The sequence below is a fragment of the Erinaceus europaeus genome, chromosome 14 (genome assembly GCF_950295315.1).
Source record: "Erinaceus europaeus chromosome 14, mEriEur2.1, whole genome shotgun sequence".
NCBI classification, from domain to species: domain Eukaryota; kingdom Metazoa; phylum Chordata; class Mammalia; order Eulipotyphla; family Erinaceidae; genus Erinaceus; species Erinaceus europaeus.
The window spans coordinates 21,225,537-21,241,039 of NC_080175.1; the positions used below are offsets into that span (position 1 = coordinate 21,225,537).

The following is a 15,503-nucleotide window of genomic DNA, read 5'->3' on the forward strand; positions in this document are numbered from 1 at the left end:
TTTTACTGGGTGTTCCATGAATATATATATATATTATGTGATTTGGGTTTCAAGTTCCTTCTCAACTTTCTGTTTTGATATAAATTTAATATTAATCAAATTAGGTTAGTCTGAGATTTTCCCATAATTTCAGGGTTATTGATTGTTGGGACTAATACCACTGAAATTACATAGCTTTCTCATGACATCATGTCTCAAGGAGTGTAAGGTATTAACATGTCTTATCATTGATGATATTAACCTTGGTCAAGTGATTAAGTGGTTTCCACATTGTGGGGTCACTAGATAGTATTTCCTAGTTCCATACTCTCCTTGTTAGAAGTGAGTCACTTTTTCCAATTTATGCATAAGGACAGAATTAGTCTCTATTTTCTGGAAGCAGAAATGGAAAAATACATAAACGTATGTGAAAATCACAATAATTAGTAAATATTTTCAGAAAAATATTTAAAGAATATTCATTTTACCCACTAACCTTACTATTCATCAGTCTTGCCTGCAGAAATTATGTTTCTTAATAAAAAATTTTATTCTGATTATTTACTAAATATTATTGAAATGCTTACGTATGGAATAATTGTCCTATCATTACCATTTCATTATTTGTGCCATTATTTAATTGCTTTTTCAATGAATTAACCAAAAAAAGATAGTGAATTTCTAGGTTATGTTTTGACCTTTCTTCTCCGACACAAGTTATTAATTTACCCAGTCTCTGAATTGGTGCCCAACAACCCCCTGATAGATATTAGTGCCACCTACTGATTCAGAACAAGACCTCTTTGCCCAGTTATTTTTTTTTAAGAACTTTAAATTGAGGGCTCCAGCCCAAGATAAAGTCCTTAAAAAAAAAAAAAAAAAAGGAGACATGCACTTGATTGACCGTAAAGAGGATAGTTTCACCTGGTGGTTTTCTGCTTTCCCTTCTGCAACTAGTCAATTTCATTGTATAGAGGATGCTGTAGATTAGCTTATGCTGCTCCCCTTTCTTCTTTCTCTGTCACAGCTGGATTGATAAAAGCAAGCTTTATGGTGTGTTAAAAAGAAAAAAAATTGTAAAAAGTACTAACCTTCATTCTTTAATAGTGGTTTTAATTACCAAAGCAAAAAAAAAAAAATGCAGGTTCTAAATGAACCATCTAAGTCAAGCTATAGCACAGGCAATGGGTAAGTTTTCAAACAGTCTAGCAACTCTCCCCTAGGGGCTAAAGGACAGCAGAAGATAACTGGGGGCTCTGAGCCCCCACTACACTAGAAGCATTTGTCACCAGGAACCTCATTTCTATACCATCACTGAAAGGGAAGTGAACCTGAAAAACACCAGAGGAAGCCAGGCAATGATTCTTTTATCTGAGAGAGAGAAGAGGAAAAAAATGAAAGACACTCATAAGTAATAATAGATGTAAGTGTGACTTAGAAAGGAAGTAAAGGCAGACCCATAAAGTGATGGAAAAAAGATAGATAGATAGATAGACAGACAGACAGACAGGCAGACAGGCAGACAGGAAGAGATAGTTATAAAGTCAGCCCATATCTGTAATCTTGGGAAACTAATGCAGTTCCCAACAGAGGGGATGGGGACATAGAAATATGGTGATGAGAACAGTGTGGAATTATACCTCTTTTAGCTTACAGTTTCGTAAATCAATCTTAAATCACAAATTTAAATTAAAGTGTCAGGTAGCTCTTGGGCTAAGGAGACAGCATCATGGTTATACAAAAGGCTGTCTGTCATGCCTGAGGCTCTGAGATTTCAGCTTCAATTCCTAGCATTATCATAAGCCAGAGCTTAGCAGTATTTTGGCCAGTCCACCCCTCCTTCACCCCATATAACTCATTTATTTAAAAATGAGTTGTAAATAAATAATAAAAATCTTACAAATGAAAAAATAGAAAAAAAAGATTTCTTCTATATAAAAACCAAGACCATGAATACTCAGTTTTTGAAAGAAAAAAACATTGTCATAAGAAAGTTTCATCTCACAAAAAGAAAATAAAATTTGAAGCAAAAAGTGTTAGGAAGCTATTGACCAAGTTCAAATGCAGAGTAAGACAAACAGGAGCAGAGTAATGGTGTTCAAAATTTTATTCACATAAGCACACACCATCTCACTCATACAGGGGAACTTAGCATTGAGGGTTTACTAGCTGGGACCACTCCCTGGGGTAGGAACCCTGAACAGCGCTAAGGTCCTATATTTTATACACTTAGGAGAGTGAATCCCAATCTTTATCTAAACAAAACAGATATGCATTCTAATCTCTGATCAATGGCACCAACCTTTAGCAAAGCAGATGTACAGAAGCAAATTGGGCAGGTGAGACTGAGCGGAACTTTCAAATTCAAACTCACATAAACATTTATTTTACATCGTCACTCTTGCCAGTTCAAACAATTTATTTATAGCTGTCCAGATGGTCTGGGATTTCCCCAGAGGGAGAGGTCAGCTTGTTTCTCAACTTTTACTATCTTTTACTTGTAAAACAAATCTCTAAGATGGAGGAACTCTCAAAATGGGGAGCTCTTGCTCTCAAAGAGGACATGCAGTTTATTCACCTATCACATATAAGTTTGTCTTGGTTATAGTTTGGAAAATGCATAGGCTTTTGTGCTATTCCTAGGAATATAATTTGTATAAATTTTCCAGAAGAAAATTTGACAGTCTACTTCAAGTCAAACAAATCTCTGTTCTCTAGAAGTCAGTGAAATTCTCTCTTTTAATAAACCTTCCCATTGAGAAATCAAGTTATTCAAATACCTAAAGATATCATTAACCCTTTACCATTTGTGGATAGATACTACCAGTATCATGTGATCAAAATATTGGGTTATATAAGCAATGTATTTTAATATACCCCCTTACTCTATGATTTGTTAGAAATATTTTGAATTTTTTTGCACCAAAGTAAAAGACTCTGGAGTGAGTGGGTGGGGGAGTTCAGGTCCTGAAACAGGATGGCAGAGGATCTAGTGAGGGTTATATTGTTGTGTGGAAAAATGAGAAATGTTATGCATGTACAAACTATTGTATTTACTGTTGACTGTAAAACATTAATCCCCTAATAAAGAAATTGAAAAAAGAAAGAAATATTTTGGAATTTTTATTTATTTAATATTTACTCATTGCTTATTGTAATGAGAGAGAGAAGTGTTTACCTCTACTTAATGTTGGTTATGGTAATTGAACCTGGAACCTCAAATCCTCAAATCTTCTGGCAGGAAAGTCTTTTGTATAGCTATTATGCTCTCTCTCCAGTTCCAGAATTTTTTTTTTTATGGGATACCTTATTAATGTAGAAAAAGTACAAAAGAATCAACAACAAAATGTTAAAAGTAGTTATTTCTAGCTGATAAAATTGTGTAAATGTCTTATATTTTACATTTTAGGTTTGTTATACTCCTTTTAATATTTTAAATGAACATATATTACTATTTCTGTTGAACTGTCAAATCAGTGTTAGTTACATAAGTTATAACAATTATAATAAAAATGAAACAGTCACAGGTATCTCCCAGTTGGGGTGGCTAGACTGTTGGAAACAAATAAGAAGACAGTGTGACCACTGCAGAAGAGCCAGAGAATTCAGTCTCTCCTCTTCTAGCCTTTGATCCTCTTCATTAGGACTGCAAGCCTTTCATTTACCCTTTTTGTCTCACTCTCTACCTCTGTGTGTTTCTTTTCATCTCCCCTCCCTGTTCTCCTCTCCTCTGTTCTTTTCCTGTCACACTGAGATGTTTCAACTCTAACATAAGGAACCAGCTTCCATAATGGAGTACTAATTTAAACAGAAGATAAAGGGGATGTTTTGTTTTCTGTTACCTTTTTTGTTTCCTTGCTCTTGAAGTAGTAGGAGTTCAAGTACAAACTGTTGTAGGCTTCAAAGCATTTTACAGGATACCATTTCTGTATTTTTCCAATTCCACATTCCTTTACATTTTGTACTCAGAACTCTAGAAAGTCTTTATAAATAAATCAAGTACTTAGGAAAATAACTTCCATTTGGCACTCTGGGGATTTTTATGTCTTCTGTGAAGATGAATCTGACTCCTCCTCTATTTAATCTGACTCTATCTTTGCTCTTCTTCAACAATTACTGACTAGATGGCATTTCATTCCCCATTAAGGGACTTGTGGGCAATAAATAGACTCTTGGACGAGTATTTTATTTTCAAAAAGCAGTCAAAGTATTTCAAAAAAATAATAAAGCCCCAAAATGGTGTTCTGTTGTACTAGTACTAGGCTGAAAATATCCAAATATGAATGAGTCAATCTTAAGTGAGACCAGGGACTTGGAAGACCAATGCAAGGACTGAATCTGTGTTTATGAGAGGGTTATCAGTCATTTAATATGTAATTGCAAAGACCACCTTCAAATATAGAACCTTTGGTATTAGGAGATAAGAAGTCTCTATCTAGTCAACTTCCTTGATTATTCACCTATTGTTGAGCACTTAGATTGTTTCTAAATTATCACTACTACAAATAGCATTAGCATGAAAATAGACATACATAGCTCTCCTCAGATATTTTTTTTCTTTGTTGTTCTTTGTTGTCCAGGAGAGAAATTGCTGGATCATAGAGAAAAATCCTTTGCAATGTCCTTTGCAATGTCCAGACTGTTATTAGGCGGGTTGGACTAATTTACTTTCTCACCAAAATGTAAAAGTATTCCCTTTGCCCACTGCCAAACCAACAATTGCTTCTATTCTTGAATATATATGATTCCCTCATGGTTAGAGATATGTTATTGTGACTGAGCATTTGACCATATGTCTCCATCTTTGATGCAGAACCTATTCAGCTACTTTCTCCATTTGTAAAGGGGTGTCTGGTGTTTTTGTTGCTGAGTTTTGTCAGCTCTTTATATACCTTGATTATTAACCTTTTATTTAATATGTGGCATGAAATATCTCCTTCCATTGTGTAAGGTATCTTTTTATGTTGGTGATGGTTCCTTTGGCTATGCAAAAACTTTTCAGTTCAGTATAATCCATTGGTTTATTTTCACTTTTGTTTCCTTTCTTCAGGGACTCAAGTCTCTGATATCCAGTACTGCATATGACAAAGTGATATTCTGGGTATTTCTCATAAATAAATAAATATTGTTAAGTGAAAAGATAAAAAGAAGCCTTATTTAAAAGTATTGTGATCTGGGCCAGGCAGTGGGCACTCTAGGTCGAACTCACATATTACCATTGCCAAGGAGCCAGATTCAAGTCACCATTTCCCACCTGTATATTACTTTATCTTCATTTTGAGTTAGATGTCAAGTTTCTTACTTTGTTCCTCAGTGCATGTAGACACATGCACATGCACATGCACACACACACACACTCGTACACACACTTGGTTGCAGACTGCAGATATCCTATAACTAAAAGTTTTTTGTTTTTTTTTAATTTTCTTCTCTCTGACTTGTGGAGAAAGGATGACAAAAAAAAAATGCAATTTGCTCAGTTTAAGGAAGTTGGCCTTAGCTTTGACAATTCTCAGTAGCTATCATGTAGTCAAGAAACTAAGAACAATTTTTATTCATGAGTTTGTCCACTTGTAACTAATGTGGTAGCTGCCTTAGACTTTAGGAAACTAATGTGGCGGTATGAAAGCAAGCATGTTTCCTAGACTGAAGGGAGAGTTTAAAATGAAACTTCAGATTGCTTTTGATTTTCTTAACTTCATTTCTCCTGGATAGGTAGGAGATAAGACTTTAAGCTAAGCTTTTTGCTCAAGAATAAAATTGCAGCATTTTAAAGGAGTTTCCTGATGATGGTTGTCTTTAGTACCACACCTGTGATGGCTGACAGGGAAACTCTTCTCTATAGAAGATAAATCTTCTCTGATTCTCTATATAGAAGAGAAAGTCTTTTCTGAAATCTTCTCTGATACCCAGCTATTGCTACCTGGTAACAATTTGTTTCTTCTCTCTGATGCAGACAGGACCACATTCTTCTGGGAACTTTGTTTATGTATAGAGCCTGTTGCAATATGATTGTTCCAGTTAAAACAAAAAGGAGAAAAACAGGTGTCTCTAATTCCCTGGCTTCTGTCACTTTGCACATACTTCCCCATGCCTTGGGGTGCCAATAACTGCAGTTCTAAATATGAATAAGCAGCATCCATTCATTGTTTATTCTTTAATTCTTGCTCTGTGGTTATCTTAACCAAGATGTTTTGTGGCTCTGGTGCATTTATTGTTCACTATATTCAGCAGGTATAAGTTCAGACAAAATACCAGAAAAATGACAAGCTAGTGACATTTCTAAATTTCCCTATAGAAAAAAATCCCTTCAAAGATGACATTTGGTTGATTGTATTTCAGACGATTGATGTTTTATTGCTAACTCCACTTAACTTTTTATCAGGGAATGATTCTTGTATCTGCATCCTTGACTGGGTCATCCTTAGGTCTTATTCCAAAATGACTCCTAAGTGTGAACATATGCTTAAGGTATTGGGAAATTTAGGTGTTAGCTGTGTTTTGTTATCTTCATCAGAGCTGGATACAGTATAATCTAACAGTCTTTAACCCTTACTTAGTCAGGAACAGCAATGAATGAATAAATGTGGACAGAAATTCTACTTTTCAGCTGTTTACAAACTTAAACCTAGTGGTATGCCATGGCTTTTAGGAGCAAATGTAAAACCTTAGCTTGTTGCACAAGAGTGTTTATGATTGAGTCCCTTCCTAAATGTTCACCTTTTGAGATTTTTTTCATATGGCATATTAGAGAGAGATAGAAAGGCCAGGACATCACTCTGGTATGTAGCATCCAGGATCAAACCAAAGCCTCAAGCACGGAAGTCCTGTGTTCCCCCAGTTGAGACATTTCCCTCACCCTAATGTCTCATTTTATCTACTTCCACTACCAATCTCCTCTGAAAATATTGAATCAACCTTTTTATCGTAATAGTATATGTTCATATGAAAGGCCTCTCTAACCAAGACCTTTTTACCTGTTGTATATCTCTGAGGATTCTTTGTTCCCCCTGTCCATCAATAACATTCTTGTCTTGTCATAAAAATCCAACCATTTACTTTTCTAAAGGTCCTGGGCTTTCCTTCTTCCCCAGATCTCTACTGTAAGGAATGTTTATTCTCCTTATGTCTTCATGTATCTAGGAGTTCCTAGAATTGTAGAACCTTGACTTAATAGATTAACTTATCTTTTATTAGTAGAAACATCTCTTAAGTGTAAGGAATCTCTAGTCTTTGTTTATTACCATACAACAGGATCTTAAAATGTCTCACTGAGTAAAAAAGTGATTTGTTCACACAGTTAATCTTTGGTTTACTGATTTAATTTAAAAATAGATAGTACAGGACCAGAGAAATATCTCCCTGAGTAGAATACCTGCTTTGCTAAGTGTGCAGCCTATGTTCAAGTCCCTGCATCACAAAGGAATGTCATGTCATTGGAGGCTGCTCTGAAATGTTTAGTCTCTATCCATCTCTATCTACCTCCATATCTCTATCTGAACAGAAAAATGACCTAGGGACCATGAAACTTTCCATCACAATTCTCATATTGAATGTCAGCATATTGAATGTAATCGTAACTACTCCCCAGTGTAGGCATGCTGTCTATATATTTATTGAAGACATATTTTTTCTTTCATATACTTCTCATAAGTACAGAGAATTCAAAGATAGCAGAGTACTTGCCTTTAGATTTTTTTTAAGGAATTAAGGGAGGCATTTATGAACTTCCGTAAACAGTGATAAACCAGTGACAAGGACATATACAGTGTGTGTGTGTATGTGTGTGAGAGAGAGAGAGAGAGAGAGAGAGAGAGAGATTTCCCCATTTTTTAAATGATCCTGATTTTACTTCCTTTCTAAGTACTTTTAAACCTATTATTACTTCCAGGTATCTTTATGGATTTTAAACTGGATTACTGGGCTTCCCCCCCCCACTCCTTGCACATTTATTTGAGCCTGTGTTGTTGGCAGGTGATACTGTGGCTCTAGTCTGTGTTTCTCCTTTGTTTACAAGTTGCTGGCAGGCAGGGTAGAGAAGAAGTTGAGCTGTTGAAGGAGCTAAGTGCCAACATTGAACCTGGTGTCACCTAGTGCTGATGTTCTATAGAAGGATCCCAACCTACCCACTACCTTTTCCAGACTCTGACTCAAGCATGGGTTCCTCAGAGGCCTAAAAAGAACAGTCCTTTCGCCTGCTTGTACACCTTCACTGACACAATGCTCCTCTATAAGGAGTTGGACATAGACTGTATCTTTATCTCTCAGTCATCTGCTTTGACTGGCTTCCCTCTACCTCAAAGGTAAATCTCTGTAGGTTGTTTAGCTTTTTGGTTACCCTGGAAAGATGCTTGGAGGCAGATTCCAGTAGTCTGCAGTCTCTCTTTTTCTTGAACCCAAGCCCACCATAATGTCTTGCCAATATGGTTTTGTTGGTTGACCAGCCTTGAAGTACCCTTCCTGTCCTTACTCCACATCCACTGATTCTGTGCACCCGCATACCTTCTGTTATTTTCTCTAGAAATCTTCTCTGTGCTCTGATGAGCTGTGTTGTTATTATTTTTTTTTGACGTGATATTGCTTGTGTTAGGGGAGTTTAGTTTGGGAGTGTCTCCTGAAATACTGTAATAATAATTATTTTTAAAATATATTTTAACTTAATTTATTTGTTAAGACAGGAAGAAATTAAGCAGGAGAGGAGAAATAGAGAAGGAGAGAAAAAGAGAGACACATGCATCCAATGCTTCACCTCTTGCGAAGTTTCCTACCTGCAGGTGGGAACCTGAGGCTTAAGCCCAGGTCTTGAGCATTGTAATGTGTGCGTTTAACCAAGAGTGCCAGCACCCTGCCACCTCAACAATTCTTTATAACATATAACTGTAGATCTTACAACTAGGGAAAAGGAGTGAGCACATCAGCAAATAACTTCTAGAAATACGATGATTTTTGTCTGGGGGGTTTATATTGGCCTTTTACTGTGGTAGTTGATAGAAAAAATGGGCAGAATACGACATTTCATTAAGCTCTATCAACTCTGGAGAAACCAAGAATTCTGTTTTCTCTTTGTCTCGCTTGTTAATTGATATGAAGGGGATAGTCCTTTGAAGCAACAGCTCCTGCTCTGCAGATAATAAATGATCTTAAGAGACTACTGCTACTTTTGGATGTGGGGCCCACAAGCAGATAGAGACAATTAGATTCAGAACAGTAATTTCAACTCTTGCTGATACTGAACAGAACCCAAGTTGATAGGTTTTCCTGTTAGTTTATAGCATAGTATCTTTAGTTTATCAGCTTTCTTCTGGGAATCATTGGTGCTAGACCTTCTGAAGAAGGAAGGCTAACAACAGGTAAGGAGAAAGGTTATCAAGAAGTAACTACTTAGTAACACTTAAACAGTTAACTCTAGGGCTTTCTAGTATGAAAATTGCCAGGCAGCTTGTTTTTGTTTCTTTTTGTCTTACTATTTATGATGATGGCCTACTTAGAAAAGGCCAACTATAGATCCAATCTACATTTTACTGAGAAATGGTACATCTTGTTTCTCGGCCAGTGGTCTCTACCATACTTACATAAAACAATGGTCAAAGAGTCTTTACTTGCCTGCATTGAAGTTCTAGTGATATGAAATGTTTAAGAGCAGATCTCCTGTCTCTTTCAGAGAATTTATGAAACCTTATTAGACCATCTCTGCTGTCTAGAAGGAGAAAGCAGGATTTAATAATTTAGGCATAAACTCTGGATTTCAGACCATGTATCAAGCAGAGAAAATTTCCTGATGGTGATAATAAGGTTTCATTTAATTTTTTTCAAGGTGATGATAGACTAATACTCTTTGCACAGGGGAAATGAGTTCAAACGAGAAGATTTCAGGAGTGCTATCAGGACAATGCATGTTGTACTTACTTCAAAGACTCACTGTTGATGTTATTGTTCTATCTCTTCAATATTTTACTACCTAATATAGCATCAGCATGATAGGTAGGTAGATTGGTTGATAGATAGATACATGTATAGGTAGAGGACAGAGAGGGAGACAGAGAGAGGATGAGAGACAATGAAAGAGAAATACTGAGAATGTTTAAAGCAAATCCCAGTAGCTCTAACTTTGGACACACACACACACACACAGAGAGAGGGGGGGGGCAGGAGATACTTTTATAACAAAAGATACAAAAATAGCATTCATTGGTAAGACATGAACAATTATCATCATGTAACTAAAATATTTCATGGAGGAAGTTATTTTTAAGTCATGTCTTAAAATAAGAGTAAAAGAACCATAGCTGTCGCTGATAAGTGCATTACAAGCTGAAGGGAAAAACTAAAGACTCTCCAAGGGCTGAGGGATGAGGAAACTAATGGGACACTAACAGGAAATGACACATTTTTATTGTGGAAGGTGTTGGGGCAGCAAGAGTCAGTACAGGTCTTGGTCAACCACATTGAGTTCTCAGTGCCATGAATACTGTCAGCATCTGCTGTTTCTCACAGGATTTGACAGCTGAACTGAATGACTCAGGGCAGGAAGTATCCCATCTGAAGCATCTGATTTTTTTTTTTCATGATGAAATGAAATGAATTAAAGGTGTATAAATCCGGGTGGTCCCAAGTTTAATTTATCTTGCCATATGCAAGTCCTAGACATAGTCTGACTGTCCATATTATTTATCTAGCAGAAATAGTTATTTTCTATTTAATCTGGTTCACTGCAAGATAGTTCTAAATAACATGTTCCCCAAGGCATTTTAAAATAGGCTGTTAGTTTACATATTTTTGTTTATGCACATGCCATCAACTGAAGTACATGTACATTTTCCTCTCACCTTGGTTGCACAGTATTAAAAACAGTCACCTCGCACCAAGAATGCATTCTCTGCATTTGGTTGGGTCACGTGGTTGACACATGAGCCATAGAGCAGGAGTAGGTCATTCTTTAAATTTCAAATGGAAAATATAATTAGATCAGTTTTGCTATGTAAACCACTGACCAAGTCACCCAGCTAAAGCAACCTGCCTGGCATCTGTCTAATAAGTCTTGGGAGTTTAATACACTGTCAGTGGTATTATTGCAGGATGACATATATGCTGTGAGGAGGATATATTTGTAAGTCTGAGCTAATAACACACAATACCCTTGCCAGAATTAAACCTGACCCTCATCAAGTAGAGGTTTCCATTACTGTTTGTATTTGAAGTGGAAATTTCACTGTCCGTTTATGTAAATAAATACACTAGATATTCCAAGGGCTATGGGTTTAGAATCCCATGGACACTAATGGCCTCTTGGTTCAGATGAGCTTTTCTTAGGTCCCTATGAAGTCATTCATGCTGATGTTTCTTTGCTTTTAGGTCTGTAAGGGGGTCAAGCAAGGAACCAGACCTTGTGCATCTTGAGGCCAGAACTGTGGATGGTCGTAAGTAAATCAGTTTCTCCATTGACATTAATATCTATGTTAGTTTATGGCTCTGCTATGAACTGAGTCTGTATTTAGGTAAATTGTCATGGTAGTTATTTAAGTCATTTGAGTCTGAGGACTTGTTCTGTCTTTAATAATATAGAATTCCTTTTGACAATTTTTGATACCTTTCATCCATCAAAAATGTTTTTTTTTCTTTTCAGATGATGAAAACATATCCAGAATGCCTTAGTCCTAAAATGTTGTGATGTTATTGTAGCTACTGCGTTGCCACTGCTCTGTTTTGATTTGTTTCTCCAGCTTCATTATTAAGCAACATTTCCCTGTCTTGATCGAAGCTCCACAGAGCACTTGGAAGCACAGGAGAAAGGAGAATCATCCTGTTTGTTTCTTGTCATAATCAGCAGGAGGGGAAATTGAGTGGAGTCAGTCCCTTGTTCTTTTTGAGTTCTTAACAACCCTAATTTGGTCAGCTTCAGTGAGAGAATATACTTCTTATGGAGCTTGCCTAGGTACATAAGCTAAAGGAATATACAGATTCAGAATCCTTTTCTCCAATAAGAATGTAGACTTGAGAACTCTGCTTGAAGCCTTTATGCCTGTTACTTCATCTGTAAGTTAGAGTTAACCGAAAGATACTCGATATTTACATAACATTTACTGTATACTAAGACTTATACCAAGAACCTATACATTTACCACAGCTAATCATCACTAGGGCTCGTATGTTTTTTTGTTTGTTTGTTTGTTTTCCACTTGACAGATGAGGAAAAACGGGCATGGAAAACTAAAGTAATATATGCAAGCAATAACATACCTCCCCTTTCCTTTTTCTGGTGCTAAAGTTGCTGCCAAGGGAGTCACAGACTGGACTCAAAATTCAATAAGTACTAATTTTTAAGCTGAAATTAAAAAAAATTAATAATAATCTTTTTTATTTATTTGTTGGATAGAGTCAGAAATTGAGATGGAGAGAGACAGAGAGGCACCTGAAGCACTGCTTCACCACTTGTGAAGCTTTCCCCCTATAGGTGGGGACCGACCAGGGGCTCGGACCTAGGTCCTTGCACACTGTAACATGTGTGCTCAACCAGGTGCACCACCAAGTGGCCCCTAAGCTGAAAGTTTTATATGGCCTGAAAATCACCTAAATACCCAAATGACTTTTGGTAGAAAAAAAATAAAATGCTCCACAACCTTGGACCACTAAACAGCTGGGTGAGTCTCATTAAGACAAAGATACGGTACCTCAAAAAAGGACAAAAGAATAGAAAAAGGAAGACATACAGAATAAAAGTGAATGGAAAGAGAAGAGATGCAGAAAAAGAATGGTATAAGGTAGGGAGTCGGGTGGTAGCGCAGTGGGTTAAGTGCACATGGCGCAAAGCGCAAGGACCAGTGTAAGGATCCTGGTTTGAGCCCCTGGCTCCCCACCTGCAGGGGAGTCGCTTCACAGGCAGTGAGGCAGGTCTGCAGGTGTCAGTCTTTCTCTCCCCGTCTCTGTCTTCCCCTCTTCTCTCCACTTCTCTCAACGACATCAATAACAACAACAGTAATAACAACAACAAGGGCCAACAAAAGGGAATAAATAAATAAATATTTAAAAAATAAGAATGGTATAAGTTATACAGCAGTTTGTGGGAGAGAAACAAAATAGATTACCCACATTAACTGCAGAGAAATGAGGCAGTTAGAGACTGTCTAGTACTGAGCCAGAGAGTGAGACAGTTCCAGTTTCAAAATAGCCCTCACAGGGCCAGGTGGTGGTACTCCTGGTTGAGCATACGTGTTATAATGCACAAGGACCCAGATTCCCCACCTGCTGGAGGGAAGTTTGTGAGTGACGATGCAGGGCTTCAGGTGTCTCTCTGTCTCTCTCTTCTTCTCTACCTCTCCCCTCTCAATTTCTATCTCAATCCAATAAATAATAATGCCACTTTCTGAATTGGGGCATCTAATGCATACAATACCATATAATGAAAAGCATGAGGCCACTGCTTTCCCTGATCTGCACGTTTTCTTCACATAAGATTTTTCTTGTACTTCCTGTAGACATGGACATTGATAATGCCAAATTGTCATGTCAGGCTCCGCTTTCACCAGCCATGAAATATATCAGTTCTAATTTTATTTATTTTATTTTATTTTTTTCTTAGGCAGCATCTTCAGAAACTATTCACCAGTGAAAATTCAATAAAGAAATTTCATTTGAAAAGTTATCCCTGTCAAAACAAAGGAGAAGGAAAAAAAAAAAAACACCTACCAATTGAAATTAAAAAGCTAAGCACACCCACTGCCCTGACTATGAAAAAAAAAATTTTTTAAGGTGTGTTTTGAGTAGTGAACAAAAAAACTTGCACTGTTTCTCATACATATACACTCACTCATTCTCTCTCTATGGTAATTGGTAACCATGTCTTCAGGTCAAAGAAGGAAAGGAAAGGAAAGAGCCCAGATAGGTCAGAGTGCCAGTGTGTTAACAAATACAATTGCCACTGTATTTATCAGAATCAGCCTCCAGACTGTCTCTTCCTCAAGAATTCCAATATGTGTTATCTCTCACACCATCCATCTGGTCCCTGAACACTTCATTTCTTCATCCCCTATTATTATTTAGTACACAATTCAAGCATATTGGAAACATTGCATATGTTCTTGGTCAATCATCTTATAAGACATATGCCAGCATATTAAAATGTTTCTGACTTTGTGTATTTTAAAATGCTAGTTGTTTGGGACTTTTCAACCAGTGAATCAAGACATTTGACATAGGAACAACTTCTCACTTGCTTATTTGCCTCATTCCCACAGGTAAGATGCAGATGGTTATCTGGGCTGGCTACATTTTAGATTACCTTTCTCAATAAGTTACCTTCCAAATGAAGGAAAGGTAAAATCTGAAAAGTTTTCTGCTCTCTGCAGGTTTAGGACAGATGTCTGAAGCCTAAGTGTCGCTCACAACTGTGGCAATCATTACTCTATTCTAGTAGTATTTCTTCAACTTTGGGAGATAAACTATAGAGAACAACCATAATTACCATCTACCACAGAGATTCTTATTGGAGAATTTCTCACATATTTATTGATGTGACATTTATTATTGACAGCCACATTCAACTGATGAGAAATTTAGAGGTCCTTGTCAGGAGACAAAGACTGTATAGATTGTGTGTGTGTGTGTGTTTAGAATTAAACCTATGTGAAATACTGGATCTTATATAATCTTAGTTATTTGTACGAATGATAGCTCAGAGATTGATACATTTCATACTTATTGACATAATAGAGGCAGGTGTTCCTTTTTTTTTATTAGTGACTTAACATTGAATTACAAAGTGAAAAGATAATAGAGATATAATTCTACACCATTGCCACCACCAGAGTTCTGCGTCTCCATCCCCTCCATTGGAAAATACAGTACTTCTCTCAAGGTCACAGATATGGGTTGATTTTATATCACTGTGTATTTTTTAAGGGATTTTTTTACTCTTTTTTTATTTTATTTATTTTCCCTTTTGTTGCCCTTGTTGTTTAACATTGTTGTGTTTATTGATGCCATTGTTGGATAAGACAGAGAAAAATGGAGAGAGGAGGGGAAGACAAAAAGGAGGACAGAAAGATAGACACCTGCAGACCTGCTTCACCACTTGTGAAGCAACTCCCCTGCAGGTGGGGAGCCGGGGGCTCGAACCGGCATCCTTACTCCGGTCCTTGCACTTTGTGTCATGTGCGTTTAACCCACTGCTCCACCGCCCGACTCCCATCACTATCTATTTTTATCTTTTTTTTTTTTTTTTTGCCCAATTTTTCTAAGGTCCTGCCTTTACTTCATTTCTAAGTCACACCTACACCTATTACTTCCAAGAATCTGTAGGACAACGTAGGATTGCAAGACAAACTCTCTCTGAAATTGTGTGCCACAGAGTATATTTACTTTTATCAAGAAAAGGATTGGTGCATTGCACCAAAGAAAAAGACTCTGGGGTGGGTGGGAGGAGAGTACAGACAGGTCCTGGAAAAGGATGACAGAGGATCTAGTGGGGGTTGTATTGTTATGTGGAAAACTGAGAAATGTTATGCATGTACACACTATTGTATTTACTG

General features: G+C 36.9%; 1 protein-coding gene across 3 annotated transcripts in view; it reads left to right on the forward strand.

Moving 5' to 3' along the window:
* SORCS1 (sortilin related VPS10 domain containing receptor 1) overlaps nt 1-15,503 on the forward strand; it is a 633,466-nt gene that overhangs the window by 454,750 nt on the left and 163,213 nt on the right. For all 3 annotated transcript variants that reach the window (XM_060171368.1, XM_060171370.1, XM_060171369.1), the window contains exon 6: nt 11,332-11,396. In XM_060171368.1, coding sequence (XP_060027351.1) covers nt 11,332-11,396 — 65 coding nt within the window. The remainder of the gene's footprint in view (nt 1-11,331; nt 11,397-15,503) is intronic.